The sequence below is a fragment of the Labrus mixtus genome, chromosome 1 (assembly GCF_963584025.1).
Source record: "Labrus mixtus chromosome 1, fLabMix1.1, whole genome shotgun sequence".
NCBI classification, from domain to species: domain Eukaryota; kingdom Metazoa; phylum Chordata; class Actinopteri; order Labriformes; family Labridae; genus Labrus; species Labrus mixtus.
The window spans coordinates 23,077,425-23,101,974 of NC_083612.1; the positions used below are offsets into that span (position 1 = coordinate 23,077,425).

Here is a 24,550-nt window from a genome sequence, read left to right on the forward strand (position 1 = left end):
TTTCAGGGTACAGAAAAAGTTCAGTTGAGGCAGAGCAACTTCAACAAAATACTGGGTTGCACATACCTGTTGCAATTTAATTGTTATCGCTATATGAGCTTTGCATAAACACATTGCGAAAGTCTGATTTTATCACAATAATTATCAAAAAATAATTTTTAATGTAGCCAAGCATTGCTTTATCACTCAGCATACATTTACCTATTGGATGGAGGCCTGGGTGTAATGTACGGTGGCCGGTAGGGGTCAAACGCTCAGCAACTGATGAAACGACATACATTTAGAAAAACACGCAGCATATATAGAAACGCTGCAAATTCAAAAGCAAATGCAAACTACCACAACAAATGCAAAGACACAAACGCGCTGCAAAGACACAAACGCGCTGCAAATAGGAAAAACAACTGCATAAGCATCAAACGCGCTGCAAGTACAGAAACGAAACTTAAGTCAAAAACACACACAACCAGAAAACAACAGCAAACACAGAAACGCTGCAAGTTCAGCCTTAAACGGAAGTGCTCCAGGCCTGTAGGGGCGCTGTGGAACTGTTCATTTCGGTTTATTTACGGGAGAGAGTAAGAGAGACAGCTAGGAACAGAAAGTTATGTTTAGATAGGGAAGTTGTATCGTTGAAAGACACAGAATAACTTCACTGTTACCGAAACGCAGAGATAAAGCGAGTCCGACCGGGATTTTGACATCGGGGACGAGAGCCAAGTGTGGGTCGCCATCCCCGGAGTCCGGGTTGAACTCGTTGCTCATCCCTTTGCTACAGTTTAACATTACTCCCTGTCATCAAACACTGACACTTCAACCACGGAGAGCCCTCTGCCCCGGGCCTGACTGAAGTCCCGTACTCAAGCCGGGCAACGGTGCCGGTAGCCGGTCAACCAGACCTCTTTTCACAAAGTTCTGTGTTATTCCCCTTTACATGTTATAGAGTCGTGTTTGCGCACAATAGAAAGCGGGGCATAGCCCAGGAGAAACGCTGCTCCAGTGGTGTTTAGACAATAAATCCACTCCCCCGTCTCCCTCCCGCATATGTGAGCGACCTGAGGGGAGATTCAATGAGAGCAGCCGCCGGTACGCTAGGAGACAAGCCCGGCACCATGTATGGTCCTCCCCGGAGTGTTGTTTTATTATAGTTTAAAAACGGTGCGCGTCCCGTGTGACTCCGGAGGAGACCATCGGCCACATGGTGCCGGGCTTCTCCTGGCGTACCGGGGCTGACAGATGCAGAAGGGAGACGGGTAGGTGGATTTAAGTAAACACCACCGGAGCAGCGTTTCTGCCCCATTTTCTATTGTGCGCAAACACGACTCTATAACATGTAAAGGGGAATAACACACAACTTTTGGAAATGAGGTCTCATTTACCGGTAGCTTTGCTAAGTTGGCTGCCCCGCTACCGACACTGTTGCCCGGCTTGAGTACGGGACTTCCGTCTGTTCTGTAAAGGGAACTAAAGCGGGTTGTTTCCACCCGGACCATTGAGTGTGTAACACATGGTTATGAGTAAACGTTCCTGCTGTTAATGCATGTGATTCTCCGTGTCTTTATTAATTTAAGTTGTTGAGGAACTTTCCAAGCCACTACTGGGTCTCCCTGCCATTAAAGCACTCAGACTGATTAACCGGGTTCACTCTGTTCAAGAACAGCAGCAGGACTTTAAAGCCCAGTACCCCACAGTGTTTGCAGGCTTGGGGAACTAGAAAGAGCCATACGATATTAAGTTGCAGCCAGGCGCAGTCCCATACACACTGTCATCCCCATGCAGAGTGCCTCTACCTCTGCGTGACAAAGGGCAAGCAGAACTGAAGCGCATGGAGGACATGGGGGTCATTTCAAAGGTGACTCAACCTACACCCTGGTGCGCTGGCATGGTTGTGGCGCCTAAAGCTCAGCCAGGAAAGATAAGACAGTATGTGGACCTGACACACCTGAACAAGTGGGTGCAGAGAGAGAGACACATCCTCCCAGCAGTAGACCACACACTAGCCATGATGGGAGGGGCGAAGGTGTTTACAAAGTTAGACGCAACGTCCGGCTTCTGGCAGATCCCATTGTCGGAGGAAAGCCAGCTCCTCACAACATTCATCACCCCATTTGGGCGATATGCATTTAATCGCCTGCCATTTGGGATCTCTTCGGCCCCTGAGCATTTCCAGCGTCGCATGTGGCAGATGTTGGAGGGGTGCGAGGGAGTGGTGTGTCATGCAGATGACATTGTTGCGCATGGAGAAGACATGCAGCAGCACAACGAGAGACTGCACCGCGTGCTGAGGAGGCTTGAGAAAGAAGGACTAACACTGAACGAAAAATGTGAGTTTTCAAAAGACATCATCATGTTTGTGGGCCACCGTGTCACAGCAAACGGTGTGACACCTGATCCAGGCAAGGTCAGAGCCATCATGGAGATGTCTGAACCAACCGTGGTTGACGGTGTGAGGAGAGTTATGGGAATGCCTAACCACTTAGGCAAGTTTTTACCCCACCTTGCATCATAGACTTGCCCCATTAAAGACCTGCTCAGTGAAAAGAATGAATGGTGCTCACCACAGAGAGAGGCGATTCAGAGACTTCAAGCTGAACTGAGCTCACCACGGGTCCTGGCTTCATACTCGCCTGCAGCAGAGACTGTGTCAGCAGATGCCTCATCCTATGGCCTGGGGGCAGTCCTCAGCCAACAACAGACGGACAGAACGTGGAGACCGATTGTGTTTATCCCCAGAGGCCTGTCGGAAGCTAAAAAACATTATGTACAGATCGAAAAGGAGGCTCTTGCAGCTACGTGGGCATGTGAACGTCTGATGCCTTACCTCCTGGGCCTGGAATTCAAGTTAGAGACTGACCATACGCCTCTAGTGCCATTGCTGAGTACCAAGGCATTAGATGAGCTCCCCCCAAGAGTGCTCAGGTTTTGGCTAAGGCTGATGAAATTCACGTTTAACATGTGCATGTGCCCGGGAAGCATTTAATAACGGCAGACACCTTATCAAGAGCCCCTGTGAATCACACACTCACACAGGATGAGAAAAAGAAAATGAGGCAGAGGTCAAAGTGTTTGTGGATGCAGTTATCCAAAGCCTCCCTGCAACAGAAGCAAGACTGAAGGTCATTCAAGAAAAACAGAAAGCAGACCCTGTTTGTGCGAAGCTCATCAGGTATTGTAAAACAGAGTGGCCTGAGAAACACGCCCTCCCTCCAGAGCTGGGGCCATACTGGCCTGAGAGAGAGACCCTCACTTTAGCTCGAGAGCTACTTCTCAGAGGCCAGAGAATCGTAATCCCTCACTGCATGAGACAGGATATTCTCAGCAACCTCAACAGTGGGCACCAAGGTATCGTCAAGTGCAGAGCACAAGCTCGCTAGTCTGTCTGGTGGCCAGGACTTTCAGTACACATCAGTCAGCTGGTGGAGAGCTGTGATGCATGCTCACAGCACAGAGAGTCCTTGCTAACCACTCCAGTGCAAGAGCGACCCTGGCAGAGAGTGGGCACAGACTTGTTTTTCTGGGAGAAAAAGACTTATCTGCTTGCAGTTGATTATTTCTCACATTACATTGAAGTAGCCCATCTCTCTGTTGCTTTTGCTAGCACCGTCATTGCTGCTCTGAAGGACACATTCAGCCGCCATGGGATACCCGAGACGGTTGTCTCTGATAATGGGCCACAATACAGTTGTGAGCTCTTCAAAAACTTTTCCACAGAGTATGGATTTGCACACGTGACCAGCAGTTCAAGATACCCACAGGCAAATGGGGAAGCGGAGCGTGCAGTAGCTACTGTGAAAGGACTATGGAAAGGAGGAGAAGATAAACTGAAAGCTTTGATGACGTATCATGCCACTCTGGAATGTGGTTATTCTCCTGCACAACTCCTCATGGGCAGACAGCTGCGCACCACCATACCACAGCTGCCAGCGTCCCCCCTGCCGCTATGGCCGAATATCAGGGGATTCAGGAAGTTGGAGAAGCGGGCAAAAGAGAATCAGCAGCGCATCTACAACCTGCGTCACAGAGCCCGCATCCTGCAGCCACTACAACGTGGCCAAAATGTGTGGCTTCCAAGAGAGAAGACACAAGGGACAGTTATTCAACAGGCTACAACACCTAGGTCATACATCATTCACACAGATTTAGGACAGGTTAGGAGAAACCGCACACACATGCGCACTCTGAACCATTCACAACCTCGGACACCACCCGAAGCAGTTGTTACAACTCCAGGGCCGAGCAACATAGAGACTCACACAAACATCACCCCTGACACAAACAGTCACAAGCATACAGACACAACAAGAACATCCTATGTGACAGCCTCAGGAAGAGTGTCACGTCCTCCAGAGTGGTTGGGCTTGTGTTTAGTTAAAAGAGAAAGGAAAAAGGACAGTTGTAAAGTAGAGACTGTGAAGGTGTGAAGAATGCAGTCTAATGTTTGATTGAGTTCTTTATGTGATGTTCTGTTATATAAGAATAAGCGTAAGAGTTTTACCTCTGTGAGTGTTGGAAAATGTCACAGGTGGGGATGCTTACTTAAGAGGGGAGGTGTTCTGTAAACGGAACTAAAGCGGGTTGTTTCCACCCGGACCATTGAGTGTGTAACACATGGTTATGAGTAAACGTTCCTGCTGAGCATACACGTGATTCTCTGTGTCTTTATTAATTATCGTTAGGGTGCTAACGTAACACCGTCCGCCAGGATTTTGAACTTGTCAGGCCCGGGGCCGAGGGCTCTCCGTGGGTGAAGTGTCACTGTTTGATGACAGGGAAAATGTTAAACTGTAGCAAAGGGATGAGCAACGAGTTCAACCCGGACTCCGGGGATGGCGAGAGCACGAGTGTCAGGCTGGTAAAGCGGGTGCAGAGGGATGAGTAGGAGCTGGAGCTCATTAGCCCCATAGCTAGCACTAGCTCCGGGCATCCCGGGGATGCAGCCACAGACCCACACTCGTCCCCTGTCCCCAATGTCAGTTGTTTTTCCTATTTGCAGCGCGTTTGTGTCTTTGCAGCGCGTTTCAGCCTTTTCATTTGTTGTGGTAGTTTGCATTTGCTTTTGAATGTGCAGCGTTTCTATATATGCTGCGTGTTTTTCTAAATGTATGTCGTTTCATCAGTTGCTGAGCGTGTGACCCCTACCAGTCACCGTAGTAATGGCCTTGCTTTCACACCATTGTAATGCAGAAGTTGCAAGCTAAAGCTAGCTTTAAGCTTCCCTCAGATTAGCTATTATTGATTCAGGAGGGACATGTTGAAAACACATGTATTGCGTAAAACATTAAAGAAATCAGAAGATATACAAACTGTGCTTCATAGCTTATATGCACAATCTCCATATTTTTCTCATATCGTGCAGGCCTCATGTCAAGCAGAAAAATTGATGGTTTCACTTGTGGCTGTGTGACTCAGCTCTGTTATGTGGAAGTCCACTTCAGCACTAATGGCCAGCTACTGAGCATGTGTTATTGTTGCTTGCACTTCCTTTATTTATTAAAAGCTGTGGCATTTGAAGCTTAAATCAGCACTGAGATAGCATCCTGTTAATATCGTTAGCTTTCAGCAGCTCCTTCTGGCAAATGGGGCTAATTCAATACCAGTAGACAGTACTGGGAGAAGAGAAGGGATATGGGAAAGGACAGGAGGCCTAATCTAATCAGCCATGTGCATTGCTGTACATACATAAGTCATCTGTTTATGGAAAGGCTCTTTGTAAGGGCAAGCTCCTGCAAGATTACATAGTTGGCTTTCCCCTCAACCCAATACGGACTGGGGAAGTATTTGCCATTTGCACACCCTGAATAACATTTTATTAAGACTTGTCAAGCCAAATATGTAGACTTTAAATATGGTATGCTTTTCAAACATTGTGACATTAATTTCCCAAGGCAGCCCACTTTTTTCAGACAAATACAATTTTGGTTTCATTTTCCATGCACTGATTGGATTACAAGAGCAGCTCCCCTTTACATGACCTACATTGTGCCCTGTTCTATCCCCAGGTATAAGATTCCTGGCGTATAAACCAGATTGATAAATTCAGGGTTTTTCCTGGTTAAAAATGTGGCGGAGGTGCTACCTTTCATACTGTGTACATAATATGCGTGAACTAATCTCATTGGCTCAACCAAACACTTTTACAAGATAGGTAAGGAAGTCTAATAATTGATTTATTGAATACATTCTCACATCAACACCTGTTTTGTTACACACTAAAATATGCCTTTTCAAAGCTAATTTGTTATTTTACAAAGTTGAAAGAGAAGTTTGAAGTTTGAAAGTTTAAATTGTCTCTGGGGGATTTTTTGGCATAATTTTGTGACTCAAATTGTCAAAAGGCAGTCTTTTTTTTGTAAAGGGAAACGTATTTAATTTAATAAATATCTGGTACTTCATGCATTAATGTAAAATTTTACATTCTAGCAGATTTAAAGCGTCATAATTCACATGTTCACAGAGAAGATAACTGCCTTCCATAAGCTGTACTCACAATTTACAGCATTATAACCTAGACAATTGTTTAACATACATTTTCTACATTTTTCTTTCTTTTTCAAAAACATCCCCAGGCTTTAAAGTGACACACTGTTTTGACAAAACCCTTGTGTATAATCATGAACTGTGTCTCTTTCTGCCTCAGTGACTGTGAGTGTTATTTGTGTTATAAATAAGGAGGGGTCGATAGATATTGGTTTTTCAGGGTCGATCTAGAAACCGATTATTGGAAGTTCATGAGACTGATAACCGATATGCATTTACAGTAAAAATGAAAAGCTATCATTCAAAATGTAGAATTTGGAATATTACCCACTCCAACACGAGACTAACTTTGACTGTTCAAAGCTCAACCCGAGACTCTCCTACTGCTGCAGGCTGCTCTCGTCTCTGTGAATGTCAGTTGCATCCAGTGTTGACTGAGCATTACGTGTGTGTGATGTCTAGCCATTCAGATACTGTGGTGAGCTAGGGACATTGGGTAAGACAAAGTGGAGTGTGAAGACAAAACCAGAGGGGAAGACACGAGCAGGGAAGCCAAAGTACTACACTTTTGATTTAATGTATTTTATCTGAGAAAAAAAATAAAAAATGCTGATACAGATCATTGGACAAATACCGTCCCCAGATAATCCCCTATTCTCAATTTTACAACGGTTTATTATCAAATAGTTTTTTTCTTAAATACTACAACACCTAAGCTTTTTAGTCAAAGGCAACAGCGTTATAACGAAGACATGAGGACAGGACACTAGATATTAAATAAATAATAAACAGTACTGACTGTGCTGGAGAAAGACGAACAGACAGACAGTGAGCTTTCATACAAACTGTGACATTCAATGATAAAGCCTGTGGTTGCTCTGTATATCTCAGGTTTATCTGTTAAGTGAATAAAATCCACTGCAGTCTGGGGTCTCTGCTAACAAAGACATATGTGACAGCTGTCTCTATAAATGATCTCTCCACAGGCTGAACATGCATTCGGAGATCAGCATAGATTATTAGAATTTTTTGGCTAAATAATTGGTGGGGACAATTCAGGGATAGCTGGATATTGGGCATACCGGTTGCAAAAAAAACATCACAAAGACCCTTAATTCTAAACTATTGACATTAATCTAACCCAATAAAGTAGCCTGAAAATAAAAAGAAACCCAAATGTGGCTAAGGCAAAGAGAGCCAGCGTACATAGAGGACTGAAACTCAAAACTACATTTAGTAAGCCTGTTACTTCGGTATTTATTATGTATTTCTTTTGTACAGAAGTGGAGCCATCAAAGTTGACTGCGTAATAGAGTGTTTTCCATTGCTAAGTAACTTGCAATGATTAACTTGCCACACATGAATGGTTTCAGTTTTAGGTGAACGCACATTTATAATACAAGTGTTAGATGTAGAAATTCATTGGAGCCAAAAGCTTATCTTAGGGTATTTTGACCTAAGTGTTTGATGGGAGTGAGCAAGCTCAACAGCTGATGTACGTGAGCCTGTTCCTTTACGTTAAACTGACCTTTACCCCCACTGCCTTTCACCCTGGTCTGAGAAATGCGATTCACTGTTTTCTTTTACAGAGGTCACTCTTTGTCCCTTTTTTTTGTCCAAGCGTATTGAATGCCAACACAAAGACGGCCATAAAAGCAGAGTGATTTGCTGAGGAAAGGGCCCTGCCTGTTTGCTCTCACTGAAAAGGCTTTGAAGCCGGCGAAACCACAAGGAAGATCTTTAACAAAGATTGGTTTGTTACCTATGAGATGATTACATGGAAGACACTGGTTGACCATTCTGGTGCGGAATTCAAACAGAAAATTGACACTATCAAAATGTATGGCACTATAAGTGATGAGGAACTTATCATGCTATTTTAAGGTAAATCTCCTAAAATCATTTAGCCCTTTATCAGGCACAAGTGAAAGGTACATTTGCAAGCCCAAAGTCAGAACTTCAACCTCAAAGTCAACATAATTTTAAATACAGAGCCAAAACAACACAAATTGTGTTACCTTTGAAATACAGGGGGGACTGGATTGTATCCAGCTGAGTGACAGATCTCCCCCATCAGCCTTGTTTCCTGCCAGGCATCTGGCATTTTTAGGCTGCCCAACAGATGCCCATCCCTCCTTTGTTTCCTGGAGGCTAAACATGTCACTCTGCTGTTCAACAGAAGCTAGTGTTCTTGGGACCACACTGTCTATGTGTGGGAAACACTGCAAAGATATGGTAGGGTGTATGAGGATAACTCGAAATCTCTATAAATGTGTTAGAATAATTTGAAATATGACAGTCGTCGCCTCTCAACCGGAAGGTCAAGGATTCGATCCACAGCTGGGCAACATGTCCGATGTGTCCTTGGGGCAAGACACTTAACCCTGAATTGCTCCCGCTGCTTCGATGGCGGTGTATGAATGGGATTAGTTAGATGGATGATACATAGCGACCACTACCATCAGTGTGTGAATGGGTAGGTGTGATATGCAGTGTAAAAGCGCTTTGAGTAGTCAGAAGACTAGAAAAGTATAAGCCTGTCCATTTACCATTTACATGGTTTTCAGAGGATAAATATGATGTATCAATTATAATCAAAAGACCATCAATCTTTTACCATTACTTCACGGCCACATTGTTAGTGTAGGTTAGACAAAATCTCTTGTTTCCAAGCTCCTTCCCATTTGAAACAATTGAAAATGACCCACGGTTTGAATGACTTTCATTTTTGTAGATTTGATTATTTTCTAAACTTGGCCTAAGCGAAAGAATAAAGACAAAGAATGACGAGATACCTGGGCGGTGGAGTACGCGCGCGCCGCCCAGGTACCGTCCATGTGTGGGAAACAGTGCAAAGATACGGTAGGGTGTATGAGGATAACTCGAAATCTCTAAAAATGTGTTAGAATCATTTGAAATATGACAAATGTCTGATGCTAGGGTTGTCGGGTTATATTAGCTGTCCTACAGTGCTGCTAGCTGTCTCACCTCCTCTGACTTACCTCTGGACTCCATCAGTGAACATTTCTGCTGCCAGTGGTCTGAAATATGCTCTAAATGTTGGCAATAGGGCCTTCAATGAGCAATTGAGAGTTATGTGCACAATTTGACAATCACCCCAACATCACTTTTGTGCTAAATGTTACTGTTCCATAAAAAAATTCTCGGATTACAATGTGGAAATCTTGTGTCAGCACAAGCACAACTTTTAACCATGTTAAAAAAACAACAACCTTTAAGCATGTTGTACAAAATGAAGGTCACAATTTCACCAGGACGCACTGAAAACACATGGCCAAGGGGAATGTTTGTCTCACCCGAAGTAGCCCAGCAACGGTTGCTATGAGAGGGGGCTCTCTGATTGGTGAGTCAGCGACCCATCAGACAGCCAATAAAGGGTCAATTGAGAACTTCAAGACTCAACTTATTAATGTTCTCTGAAAAGTTTATGTTTTAATCCACCTGTCTCAATGTATTTCGTGAAACTCCCATAGCATGGTTTCACACACACACACACACACACACACACACACACACACACACACACAGACACACACACACACACACACACACACACACGCACGCGTACACACACACACACACACACACACACACACACACACACACACACACACACACACACACACACACAGTTCTCAGATTCTGTCACACTTCTCCTTCTCTATTTTTTGACATAAGGGCCTGCATGTTGGTTCCTGTATCTCAGTAGCATTCATGCAGTGATGTCAGTTGGTTTTGTATGGCTGCTGTGCCAGGATTCAGTGACGCCAGTTTACAAGGCTGCTGTGTGATTCCCTAAATTGCCAAGCTTTCAAAGTAAAAGACCTGGCAGTCAGTGCAGCACAGTTTAAGCTATTCATCAACACTTGTTGAGAGACTTGTCTCTATTGAAGCATACGTCCCTTTTTCTGTGTTCAACCAAAACCACAGGTCTGATAGTGCTGCTTATTTGCCATGGTAACTGTAGGGGTAAAGCATAAAAAGCCTATTCAGGGGAGGATCTTAAACACTGGGTAAATGAGAGTTATTGCTGTGTCAAATGACAGTCAAAGACCAGACAAATCTTTTAATTTCCAAGTCACTGAGAGATCTACTCCTGATCAATAATTATTGGACATTTTAGTAACCTTTTAATTCCTTTACATGTTGTATTCAGTACCTTACAGGCGTGTTGGCTTTAGTCCATGATTACACTTGGGCTTGCTTCTTAGTCATGTTCAGTCTTGTCACTTACTGGTTGATCTGTGTATGATTTTCTGAGACACAATACAAATTCAGGCAGTATTTATCTGGAGGAAAGGTTAAAGCAAAAACATCCGCATTAGAGCTGTCATACTGAAAGAAACAGCTACTAGTTTTATACATAAATATATATCGTTTTTCATTGTTATGTTCTATATTGTATTTATGGTTCGATTTAAGATAATGTTGTCAGCACTGCATACACAAGTTCCAAGGTTTAAGATTTAGACATGGTATAATAGTTATTGGGAGTAAATGATTCCCCCAGGGAAAACATCCACTTAGGGCTCCAGTCTTGCGGATGGTTTTTATTGATGTAAGAGGACACAATCCCTCACCAGAGGTATGTTTTACCTCCCTGATCTCCGTCCTGCTTTTACTGCCCTCACACTGCTGCTGGTGTATTATCTGGGACTGAGGAGAGCTGGCTGGATGCTGCTCTGTCCAGCACCAGTAGTAAAGGGAAAGTTTAAAGTGGTTGTAAACATTTGGGCAATGTTATAAAAATGCTTACTGTGGTGGTGCGTTTTATCACTATGTGATGGAAGCATTCAAGCTTGCTATTCACTTGTAAACAATGCAACAGGTGTGTGTGTGTGTGTGTGAGTGAGGCCTTTCCTTTTTCTGCTCTAATCTTTAGTTTTTATGGCACGTAGCATACGTTACAGTTGCTATTTGAGAGACAAACACGAGGCAATGACTCGAACACACTGCACACAACGATATTAGCAACCAGAGGAAATTAGGTTTCTATTGACAGCAGTGCGAAGTTCACGTTGTTTCTATTGAACTATAATCCAATAGAATGTCTCCTCTTGAAATTAATACCTTAAGCTCTTATTTGCTAGAAAGGGGCAGTTGTAAATTATCCTCTTCATCGTTTTTTTTTTAACAATGAGGTGTCAAACCCTAACATTTTCAGAAGAATTTCAGCATGATTTTCTTCACCATAATGTTCGCATTACCTCACTGCATTTGCCCTTCGGTGGATTGTGATTGTCAGGTCTTCCTGCAGCTCAGCTAAAGGGCTCTAATTGTTTAAAGAGATATCTACAGTGTATGCTTCCACAAAGCCTTTCTGGCATGGTCTTTCAGGCTCAGTAGTGTAAATACAACGCTGTCCTTTATGAGGCAGAGGATAAACTGCTCATATTCAAGGTTTGGTTTTATATTTACCGTCCTGGTGATAACGGCCAAGGTAATAAGGATTTTGAAACGTCATTGAGATTGTGGTTTGACTGAAAATGAAGTACAAAAGACACTTGTTTGTGTGTGCTGTGACTGATTTGAAAGTGATTGTCCTTAATTATAAACAGACAATATGCACTTTCTGATCATAAAGCCAATTGTAAAACACTGTCTTTTAATACACAAATGTAGGTGCATACAGTTATGGATTGCATATATTCTTACACCTTGAGTTTTCTTGTATATATTCTCAAGTGTCTTTTTCTGTGTCTGTTGTCTCTTTTTATTACTGTGACCTCGGTTGAGGATCTGTCTTGTTTGTTGGTTCATCTGAGGAAGATTCAAGTGGTTTGTGGGTTTTGTTGTGACTGTTTGAAAGTTCATTCCACAACGTTGTTTTTGTTCAGCAAATGGCCCAAAAGACACTGCTCTCATTAGCAGTGCTGCCCATTATTATGGTTGCTTTCTCTAAAAGTTCTGGCCAAAAATGAGCCTGGACCCTGAGGTAAACAGACATGGGGATTTCTGGATTGTGGGAATTTCAGGTATGACTAAGCACAAGCTCATCCCTGGATCTGAACATTTGTGTTGCATTCATACAGTATTCTCAGGGTATCATATATTGACTTGATTGTGGTCTGCTTTTTACTGCCACTTTTGTAAAGGCCTATGAGAGTATTGTAATAATTTGATAATTATCTTTGTTGATTTCAAAGTTTGACCTCAGACAGTGTCTGTTTTGTCGGGGTATGCCTCTAAACCTTTCTTTCTCATGTCGCCTCATTTCAGGTGCCTTGAAGAAGTGGAACTGCTGACCTCAGCACTTCATGACAGCTATTGGGATCACTGGTGACCTTTGTTACGGCCCAACCAACTCCTTCCTCCATATCCCTCTCCTCCCCTTTCTTAAAGTTCCCTCCCCTCCTTCTCTGTCTCTCCCAGCCCTGGGCTTATTACTCAAACCCAGTGAAGGGAGCAACACAGTAGCTGGCAAATGATGAAGCGGGCCTGCCTGCCAACTCCAGACAGAGGATAGACAACACAAAAGGACCAGCGGAGGGAAGAGAACTGGAGAGAGAGAAGCTCACACAGTAAGGTCTGGTGGATAGAGCTGCCACATTCAAGATGTCATGCCGAAGGAAAAACAAAAGTTTAATTTGTGCGTCATGAGCTAGCTAAGGGTCCCTATCAGATCTCAAACTGTGGAGCTCTTCCTAATAAAGTATTGGCATCCCCTCCCCGTCTCCATCCCCGCCACACACACACTCACAGAAGTTGTGGAGACATACACAGCTCTCCAATGCTTAACACTTGATATGCCTCTCTAAGACATTCGAGCCATGCCGGCTAAGGGGAAGTACCTGTTAAATGACCAGGAGCTGAAAAATGAGGCACTTTACCGCAAATTCTCCTGCATTAGCCAGTATCAGCCGCTGGTTCTCCTGCTGTGCCTCTCCATACTGTCCTGTGGGATCCTCCTCATCATCTTTTTTTCACTTGGACTGGTGAGTCTTTACTTTCACAAAGAGAAATATAACATGTTTTGCAGATTCCACATCATTCACACATTGAGTAATTTATGTAATGCAGAAATCTGTGAGGTTTTTATTTAACTTCGACTCCTTAAAAACTTCAAACCAGACTAAAGTTTACTTGACATAACCCGAATAATAAACAGTAATTGAGATAGGAAGTGTTCCATCAAGGCTTTGATTTGTAATTAACTCCTACACCTACTTTTTCCAGAGAGACATTAAACAATACTAATAACACACATTTTCATCACAGTTGATGAAGAAAGTCCTTGAAAAACAAAGATCTTTTCAATTGTCACTCGGCTGTTACCAGAAATTAGGAACTAACACTTCCTGTATATGGACCCTTGTGTGCCAAAAATGGCCCATTCAAAACTCAGCCAAGACATATTTTCATGAAAATAATATGCTCTCTACAATCCTCTCAATATTTTGGCCCTTACAATACATGTGTTGCAAGGGTGAGAAGCATTGCAAAACAAGATGATACAGTAGCTAGTGACAGACTAAGTGTTGAAATGTTCTACAATCCTTCGTTTGTTACACAGTAAAAAAAAAAATATATATATATATATGAATCAAAAATAAGTATTTTTCAAGAACATTGAGGATAATAATATATATCACAACCCTGCAGCAATTTTCTTGTTGCTTTAATGGTGCAAAGAGGATTTTTGAGATACATTAAGGAAACTGTGTGGTGCATGAGGACAGCAGCATCAGCCTAATGTTCCAAGAAGAATGATGATCTAGATGATCAGGTTGAATCCCCAGGTTGCCTCTGAAAATGTGACAAAAGACAAACTCTAATCTCCTCAACAGCTACTCAAATAAAGCACTTAAAATAAGAGTACCTCCCCTTCACTACCAGTGCAGCTGCTCAAAGCCTAAATGAGTGAGTGATTGTGTAACAGTTTGCATGTGAAGGAGGACATCGCTGAAGTAGAAATGGAAATAGAGTATGCATTTTAATTTCCACAGAGAAGAGAAGAGGGTGAGGAGGCGGTTAAGAAAAATAGCTATGTAGGAACATAAGGCACATGTTAACTATTGCTACTTTGAATAAGTAAAGTGTCTTTTCTCTCCTTCCAGTGAGGGCAAGGGGTTAGCTACAGACCAGTAGCCCTGCAGCTACAGTAGTAACGCTTCAATTTTGCTACAAAAATAAATATTCAACAACGGATGATGCTGACATGGGGACTTCGGCACGGAGAGAGATTCTATTCAAAGTTTTTATCATTGTCTCCCTGTTTAATACACAACCCTGCTGCACGAGTAACAAAAAAACGCTTTAAAAGCTTTTTTTGAAAACTGAAAAGAAGACACAATGTAGCTGTTTCAGTGTATAAAGTGTGATTATGGTTCTGACAGGACAGGAACGGACATTGAGTTTGACTGATCAGCAACATGCAGTTTATTTTTGGCAAGAAGGCAGGTAGCAGATTGACCAGTCTGTTCATACATGAACTTACAGCTTATCATCAGATCTTCCTGCTATTGTGTTGTTGCTGAGTCTCTGGCACACTCCCTCTCTCTCATCATTGTATATCAAGGTCTTTCACCCTCCTTTTAAAATGGCTCAGTCCTTCATATATATATTTACACATTTGTTCATGTGTATTTTTAGTCCCTTGCTCTTAAAAACATACACAAACACACAAATTCACTTTAGTTGAATTTATTCCTAGATTGTTAAGTGGGATGTTTTATATGCTAATTCCCTCCCTGGACATATCATCCTGCACCTCCCCTTGTCCTCTTTCTTCTCAGCTCTCTCCCCGCACACGCAGTTGCCAGGGGTACAGGAGAGGTAGATGAAAAAGTTGGGATGCTTATTGTATAAAGGAGATGTTAAATGTAAAGGGCGATTCTTGTTAAAGCGTGGTTACCAGTGTCAAAAAGTCACTGTCAACTTATATAACTCCTCTCCAATTCACATTAGATGAAGAGCAGTGCTGAGAGGAAAAGAGGCTGAGCCCGCACTGTTAGACTCTGATTGGATGTAGTGATGTTGAGCAGTCTGTTGTTTGAGTTTCTTAACATCTAATTAACATACAATGACTCTTAGTACTACTAAGTGACAAGTATGTTGTGGAGTTTAAATTAAAAAATGTAGTAGGGGCAAAAGAGCATTTAGTGTAAAGGAAAATTGACTTGCAATAAATAATGCTTTCTTTCAGTATTTGGGCAATAGATTAAACAGACAATACATGATTTATCCTATATTTGTAGTAATGAATGAAATTAAGTATTCAGATATTACACAAGAGAACATTGACTTGTTTCTTTAGTCATTATGTGCCACAGGTTGAACAATACCGTTGTATCTGCACACATAGTCTTTAGCTTCTCTTCATTCAGAATAATTGTTCTTTCTCCACCTACAAAAATCTTTTGTCAAGACTCACAGCAGTATAGGGAGTAGAAAGTGCTTCAGTTGAGATCTGGCATTTTCCAATGCTGCCATGGTAACCAGAAACTCACCACACAATACAGAGATGGCCTTCTCTGAGCAGAGCTGTATTAACACTGACCTCGTGCATCCGTCTCACTCATGAGCGCTCTTTTAACCCCTTCTTTTCTCTTGTGCTTACCCTCAGACGCCCACTCTCACACACCCACCTACCCAAGACCTCACAAACATGCAGTATGCCTTGACGCATTCATTAATATGCACAAAATAGCACTCAGCCTCAAAAACACACAAACAGATGTGCAGACAAACACGCTTCCGCACATATACATGCACACAAGCTCTTCCAGTAAGATGCTTGCCTCTCACCGTACTGTAACTCAATCAGGAAGATGGTGGCCTGGAGCTAACAGTGCATGGCGCTCAGAAAAAAATCCTGCAGAAGCATCACTGATCTTGCTAAACATCAGATTCTATCAGGAGATTCTTTTACTTTAAAAACCTCAGGATAAGATTAATCAGAAACACATGCAATACACTTAAAACAGATTAAAAAGTCTGCAGTGTTTTTATAATTTGACAGGTCTTTCTATGTACGAAGGTTAGGATTCAATAACAGATTTGTCCTGAATAAAGGCACAATATTCCTACAGTGAAGCCTGGTCTGGTGAAGCCTAAATATGTTTTTTGAGACATCTTCAGGTATTAATCAAAACAAATGGTCATATCAGTGGGTTACCTTGAAGTGCAAATATCCTATATATGTTTTTTCAGTTTCCCTCTTCATGCATCACATCATGTTTTCAACATTTGCCATATATGTACCTGTTGTATGCAGTAATTGCATGGTCTCTTTGTTCTTTTGCAAGGTGCACAAATTGTCTCAAAAACTAATTTATAAAATGACAACTGTTATATTAAAGCCTACATGTACTAATATGACTTAAAGATATACTGTAGGTATGAAATGATGACATTGCATGAATTGCATTTGCTGTAAATATAGGTAAACTGCCTGTAGTAACCATCATCTGTATTTACATCATCCATATTTATAAGATCAGACAGTTAGTATGACTGTACAACTGCAATAACGTCTGTTTATTTTTTCCTTCTCCCTTGCTGCTGGAGCAGAGTGCAGAAAAACACAGTGCCTTTGTGAGCGTGGTGAGCGGCAGCCTGTTTGTGTTCCTGGCAGTGTTTGTGGTGGTGTGTACAGAGATGCTCTCACAACGATGGAGGCGTCTGCTGGGCATGATTATCTGGGCCACACACCTCACCATGGCTTACACCTTTATCTTCAGTGGACCCATTATCCTGCCTTGCGACCAGGTAACCTCAACTTTTACAATATAACAAGAAAACTTGCAGACATACAAGTCCTACGCAGCAAATACATTATTCAGTGTAAAACAGTTGAAGAAACTCTAAAAAACCTTTTCATATTTTTGTATCATCTAAACTGTAGTTTGTAAACTCTAAATATTTTCCATCTCAAATATTTGGATATTTATTTATGAAACTACTATTCCTTGACTGTACTGTATTCCTTGATAATAGGTCTACAGTGCACAGTATACATGGAACAGGTTATACGTAGCAAATATTTACAACATTTTGTGAGATGTGCGACACACTTGAGAGGCCAGTGATTTAGTCATGGTACAACAGATGACTTCTTGAACATAATCAAACCTTTGTGTTCCAGGTGCCTTTCTTCCTCTTCATCATCTTTACTGTGTACACCATGCTGCCATTTCAGTTGTGGTACGCTGTAATGCTGAGCATAATCACCTCACTGTCCCACATCCTGGTCCTCACCCTGCGCCTCACTATTTACAGCGAAGAGTCCACTCCCTACCTAGCCAACCAGGTAAAACCAGTAGCAGAAAAAAAATAGGAATATGTTGTGGAAATACTTCTGCAACGCTAATGTATTCTCTGCAGCTCTAAATTATGAATTTAAGCCAATATGGGTTATTTTAAGGACAAGTGTATCCTCTTTATAAAGCTACAGTTAATTTTGTTGTGTAAATATTGTTTATCATTTATTAAATTATGTATTGTATACACTCATAGGCCCTCACTTATCAAACGTACTTACAGCAGAAAAATGGGTGTACGGTCATTTCCACGCAAAGTTCGGCACTTATCAATTTGGACGTGAGTATCAATTGGTACGCTCTAATCCCACGCCAGGTCTCAGCTCGTGTACGCACGTTTTCAACTCAGTGTGGACTTGCGCTGCAGCGAATCTGTCTGTTGGAGAATAATTAGATCATGCTATAACAGTGCTTGTTAAGACAGATAGATAGAAGTTCACAGATTTACTGTTAGATAAGATATCTAAAATGTATTTTATATTACATTAGTTGTGTGTTATATTTGATGAATTTTTGTTTGTTTAATCGATTTACTTTAAAGATTAAAGATTAGAGAGGCTGCTTTCAGTAAATACATGTTAAACGTTCATGCACACAGGAATATCGCTGCAGAAAATACTGAGACAAATTAAAATAGAAAAACTAAAAACAGTTACTTTAAAAGGACAGACAAACTTCCAGAGGATACTAAATACAACTTTTAGCCTCTGAAATATTAAATATTTAGGAATACAGAACATCAACATTAGATCATAACTAATCGGTATGTCCGGAGATTAAAATAATAAATACGCTGATGTGCCACATGCGTAATTGCGCACAGCAGACGCCCTGAGGCCAGAGACTACATGTGACATAATAACAAATAAAGAAATCCGGGGGGCTCTAAGACGGAGTCAGGACCTTCTTTTATGTAAGTGTTAAATTCTTATGTTTGGAAAGAAGGCTAATCAGATGAGAAGTGCACATTGCACAGCGTTTGATCAAACACTTTATTCATGTGATGCAGGACGTTTCAGGTTTCTCTTCTCTTTTAAAGTCTCATAAATGGCGAGCTGCCAGTGCAGCTGACGTTATCCGACACAGATGCAGGTTCACCTGTACCACTTGTGCCTGATATTTAGGCTGAACCGATGAAGGATCCATGATCTGGGATTATTGCAGGTGGGGTACGGCTGGCGTCCTCCGGTCCGGGAGCTGCTTCTTTTAAGACCCGCAACAATAGCCTATATTATAGCGATTGTATGGTCTGACCAGGTTTTTTAAACTAAAATTATAAAAAATAAATATTATAGCCTAGATTATGTACGTATCACGGATGTTAAATTAAATATTAAAATCTCTGCTGGAGTTTGGTTATCCACGCCAACGCTGTTGAGATTTCCATGCAGGCGCATTTCTTCTGAAGCTCTTTAATCCTACATTTCAGGCTGCCAGACAACACAATGTTATTCCTCTTTACCTCTCTCTGTTATGGTGTCACTCAGGTCATATCTCGTTTCTCTTCTTTGCCGTGTTACATATCTCCATGCCGTGAACTCTGGGGGTGAGGACAGCTAAACCGTGAATAAATAGGGGCGTGGTATTTAAATGAAGATCGTTTACAGCCGCCTCACTTATCAGCACCCGGTCTTGCGTACGCTGTGATCGGCCAGATATGCACGTTTCATAGGTCCCACGTGGACCCTTTCTACACCCAAATCTGCGCTAGTTTCTACACCAGATTGATAAGTGAGGGCCATAGTGAGAGATAGTAAAGGCCAGGATATGTTATTTCAGAAGAAGGTGGTATATGAATCCATATAGTGGTCTTATTTCTATTATATTAGAATATTTTTAATAATGCATCTAGATAACAGACTTTTAGAGAACTGACATAGGTAAAAAAACAAAACCTTATTTTCTGAACTCCTACTTCACTAGGGACACACACAGATCCTAGACATGCATGTTTGTGTATATTTGTGTTTCATTTAAGACCTTATATCTGCTGCTGTCTCTGTTTCTGTAGCTGCTGTCCAATGCGGTGGTATTTCTGTGTGGCAGTGTGGTGGGAGCCTTCCACAAGGTCCTGATGGAGAAAACCCTGAGGCAAACCTTTCAAGACACCGTGAGGTGTCTGAGCATGCGCATGAAGCTGGAGATAGAAAAGAGACAACAGGTAAGTGTACTTAAGTTACCAACAACCAGTTGTTTTATAAAGGCTTCACTTTGTCTGAAGAATTAGAGATGAAAGCAAGTTGTTAAACCCCTGAAACGTTTGGCACATTACATACCGTGTGCGTGTGTGTGTCCTAAAAATAAACATCTTTATATTCAACAAATTCTAATTCTTTAAGAAAGACATAAAAAGCAATCACATGCAAGATAAACACATTTAACCCATAAATAAAAGATACAACTACACTGAAGGGAAAATGAAAAAAAAAGTCTGAATATTTAAGATGTATGAAAAACAAATCAGGCAATGTTTAAATAGGGAAGAGTATATGTTTGACTTTTGGATTTCTAAGTAGACCCCTCTCTTAAAGCACATTTTTGTTGAATTAGGCCCCAAAACTCTCATTTAATAAAGATCTTTAATAAGATCTGGAATAAAAAACAGCTTGTATTTCATCATATATTAAAAAAGGCATATCACAGTTTCATTAGGCATATAAAAGGTTTACTGTAAAATGTAATCAAATTGTGATCGCATCTTCTTTTTTAGTAGCTTTGCTTGATCAAAAGATAACATTACAGACAAATCATGAATCAAGCTCTGTACTAACTGTTATTGCTATACTCATTTTATTTCATCTTTAATCTCTGCCTTTGGCTGGCCTCATGTTGACTCTCTCATGGATGTTTTCATTGAGAGTAACAAATCCTTTTCAAATTAGATTTTCCTGTGATGCCTTTTAAATTAAATGCATCTCTGCTCACTTGCTTTGACTTCGCAGACATTTTTATAACAAATCTTCCCCCTTTTGTCATTTGTTATGACTGTTGCTTAGTACGGTCATTAAATGTGCTGACAGGGTAGCTGCTGTGTTGCCTAGCAGGATACAAAGAAAGGAATGACATAGTCGTTAACATTCAAACTTGCTGTTCTATTTGAATTGGGGCTGAAAGAGGGAGCCTAGTGCACAAAGTTAGCCAAAGAGAACTGTCAGAGACATAAAAAAAAATGGTCAAAGAAGCGCCAAAGGAGCCAATGAAGAACTCACATTGTGTTCCCATGTTGATTTCCGCAAGAGGAGCCTAGTTTGTTCCTGTTAAAATGTGTCTTGGCAGGGTGTGAAGGATGTCAGACATATCTTTTGAGACAATAACACTCCCCTTTGGAGCCAATGCTATTGTTTATTTTACCCACTCAAGTTGTGTCATAATGATAAAGCGTAAATAGACACAACCCTGTTCCAAAAAAAGGGAAGTGGGTTCACTGTGTAAAATGTAAAACATAATGTGATGATGTTCTAAACAACTAGCCCCAAGAAAACATCTCATATATTGATATGAAAAAAAAAAAACATTGTTTTTGTTAAATCATTTACCCAATTTAATTTAATACCAGCAACACATTTGAAAAAAGTAAGTCATGTTTACCACTCTAGCATCACCTCTTCTTTTAACAGCACTCTGTTAGGGCGCGGTCACACTGGCCATCTGTACCGTGCTGTACTCAAGCACGATTGGCCCCCCGCTGCGCCATTCCCCCGCTGGCCGGCACGGCCCGCGGTCACACTGGCCAGGACTAACCGTGCCTAAAAGCACGATTACCTCTTGTACATAACGTCGTAATACAACACATGCACGCTTTATGTTATTATGAAGCGTGCTCAGTTTACAAACAGGCGGACGAGAGAGAGAGAGAGAGAAAAAGAGACGCGCAGTCGAGTCCGCGTCTGCACATCAGAGAAAAACACAGAGAGCATGACAGCTACTTCACTGACTTTGCCGCTTATTTTAAGCCATTTTAATCAGACACAGCAATAAATAAATTAAATGGTCAGTGAGACCGCACCCTTAGTGTTTGGGAACTGATGAGTACAACTGCTTAATTTTGAAAGTGGGGTTTCAGCTGTTCAACAGTTCAGTGTCTCCTTTGTCCTGTTTTACATTTTATAATGCCCCAAGCATTATCAGTGGCTGACAAGTTGAGACTGCAGACAGGCCTGTTTAACACCCAGACTCGTTCATTACTGACAATGCTGTTGCGATATATTCAGTACGTTATCTGGCATTGTCTTGATGGAATGGTTCTTTTCCTCTTTAGATAGGAAAACCGGTTGTCTATGATTTCTAAACAGATATAAAAATTTGACTCATCAGACCTCAGGACAGTTTCCCATGTTGCCTCATTCCATTATAAATGAGACTGGACGCAGAGAAGTCAGCAGTGTTTCTTGTTTTGACGTTTTGGGTTTCCTGTTTGCACGATAGAGTTTCACTTTGCATTTGTGGATGTTGCGACAAACTGTGTTCACAGACAATCATTTTTGGAAGTGTTTCTGAGCCCATGAAGTGATGTCTAATGTCCAATATTTTCTTTGGCCGTATCCCATTGTGTACAGAGATGTCTTCAAAATCTCTTCATCTTTTAATAAGATTATTATTTAAAAACTATTATTCTTACATTCTTGCACAATGTTCCTGCACAGCCTATCAGAGAGTGGTGAATCCCTCCTCATCGTAACTCCATAAAGACACAGCCTCTCTGGGATGCTCTTTTTCAACCCAATCATGTTGCTAACCTGTTGCCAGTTAATCTTATAAACTGTGAGATGTTCAACCAGGTCTTTTTTAAGCACTTCGCAACTTCTCCATTTTTTGTTGCCACTGTCATTGGCATCAAATTGGAAATCGGAGTATCATTTTCAACAACAATGAAATTTCTCCGTTTCGATGTATGTTTTCTTTGTGCCTACTTCTATATGGGGTTTCAGTTTTTTGCAAATCATCACATTCTGTTTCTATTTACAGCTCCCCAAATTTTTGGAAACATTGGCTCCTATTTGTAACAAAGAAGGAAGCTCACACAAACTTTTTTAAGTGTTTTATTTTGGCCATTGACTCAATCAAAAAAAAGTCAGACAAATATGAAAATCTGTAAGATCAGTAATGTCATGTGTGTATGGATGAGTGGAACAGTTTGTGTGTCAAAATTAGGTCAAAAACAAAAGAAGCTTCAGGAAGGGAGCTGCTGTGTTCGCTGGCAGTCACAACTTGTGAAAGACAGAATGAGCTCTGGGTCTGCAGCTTAACACAAGTGACTCTTTCTCTATAATAGAATAGTTTAACTGGTAAATATTGAACTTGTGTGAGAAGTACTGTAGTTGACTGGCCTTTCAATACCAGATTCATCTAGTTGCAACAACGCAGCACCTGTATTGCTGGCATCTAACTTTAACTGAAAGGGCTCCTTAAGGCGGGGAACTATAAGCACGGGAGCACAGCTAAAGAGAGTTTTAACATCATCAAAAACTTTTTGACAACGATCGGACCAATGACACTTTACCTTCCGTCTCACTAAATCAGTCAAAGGGGCTATGACTACAGGGAAGTTTTCACAAAACCCCTGTTATAACCTACCAAGAAAGCTGGTGATCACTTTCTTTGTATTGGGAAAAGGAATATTTTTCAATGGCCTCCACTTTAGCAGTCACAGGACAAACTTAACCCTGCCCGACCACCTTACCCAGGTAAGTCACAGTTGCTTTAGCAAACTCACACTTTGCTATGTTCACTGTGTGATTTTACCAGGCAATGCGATCAAAGGGTGCCTGGATGTCCTGCAAATGTTCTGGCCAGGTGTCAATAAACACCACTACTTCATCTAAATACTGCACACCCCATCAAACCAGACACTACCCTGTTGATAAGTCTTCTGAAAGTGGCAGGTGCATTCCTTAAACCAAATGGCATTACAGTGAAAGAATACAATCTAGTTGTTATAAAGGATGCTATTTCCCTTGCCCCCCGCAATATATATAAATGAATAGTATATTCCAGTTACGTTTGAGGAGACAAAACATGTGACTGGTTTTGTGACTAACAAACAAGGAGAGGCCCAGCTGGAGATTGAGGGCTCTGCAGTGCCATGTTCTAACATGTACTGGACTTCTGACTAGCCGCTTCCGCTTTTCAGGGGAGGCTCTGTAGAAATGTTGCTTTATTGGCATGGCATCTCCCACATCAATGTCATGTCCTACAAGATGAATTTGTGAGGGATTTTTTGTTTTGTTTGCAAAACATTTTTTCTCGACTTTTCTGGCTTCGAAATTTGAAATATAGCCTCTCCAGCAAAACTCTCATAATACTTTTCTTACCAGTAACCCCTCTTGTAAGAAATACCTCTGAGCAGCACTGGGGATTTATTTAACAGGACGAACCTGAGACAGAAGCTCCTTCAAAGATGGATCCTCTTGTTGTTGCTTGACTAACTCTCTGCGAGAGACGGACAGTTGAGAAACAGGCAGCGAAACAACATCTTCTACATTCACTTTAGCCTCCTGTTCTTTACAGGTTTCAGCTCTCGTTACAGCACAGGCTGGAAATACTTCCGTAACATTCTGCTCAGTGTTGGCAAGGTCTCTTACCACTAGCTTGGAGGACACAACCGACAAAGGAGGAACTTCATAGATATTGCAACACTATTGCAACACCACAAGACTATATCATACATTTAAACAGGGTGTGTTCTATTCAAACAACTATTAACATTTACCAGTCCAGGAACACAAGAGGCGTTTGATTTACTTACTACAAACTGGCTGTAGTATGTAAACCAAATTACAAATTGGTACAAA

The 24,550-nt window shown here is 41.5% G+C and overlaps 1 protein-coding gene across 3 annotated transcripts in view; it reads left to right on the forward strand.

Annotated features, from left to right (window-relative positions):
• adcy7 (adenylate cyclase 7) overlaps window positions 1–24,550 on the forward strand; it is a 570,666-nt gene that overhangs the window by 16,572 nt on the left and 529,544 nt on the right. For all 3 annotated transcript variants that reach the window (XR_009674083.1, XM_061045565.1, XM_061045581.1), the window contains exons 2-5: window positions 12,718–13,433; window positions 17,011–17,208; window positions 17,585–17,749; window positions 19,771–19,920. Coding sequence is in view for 2 of the 3 variants with exons in the window: in XM_061045565.1 (XP_060901548.1) it covers window positions 13,269–13,433; window positions 17,011–17,208; window positions 17,585–17,749; window positions 19,771–19,920 (678 nt within the window). In the remaining variant the exon portion in view is untranslated. The remainder of the gene's footprint in view (window positions 1–12,717; window positions 13,434–17,010; window positions 17,209–17,584; window positions 17,750–19,770; window positions 19,921–24,550) is intronic.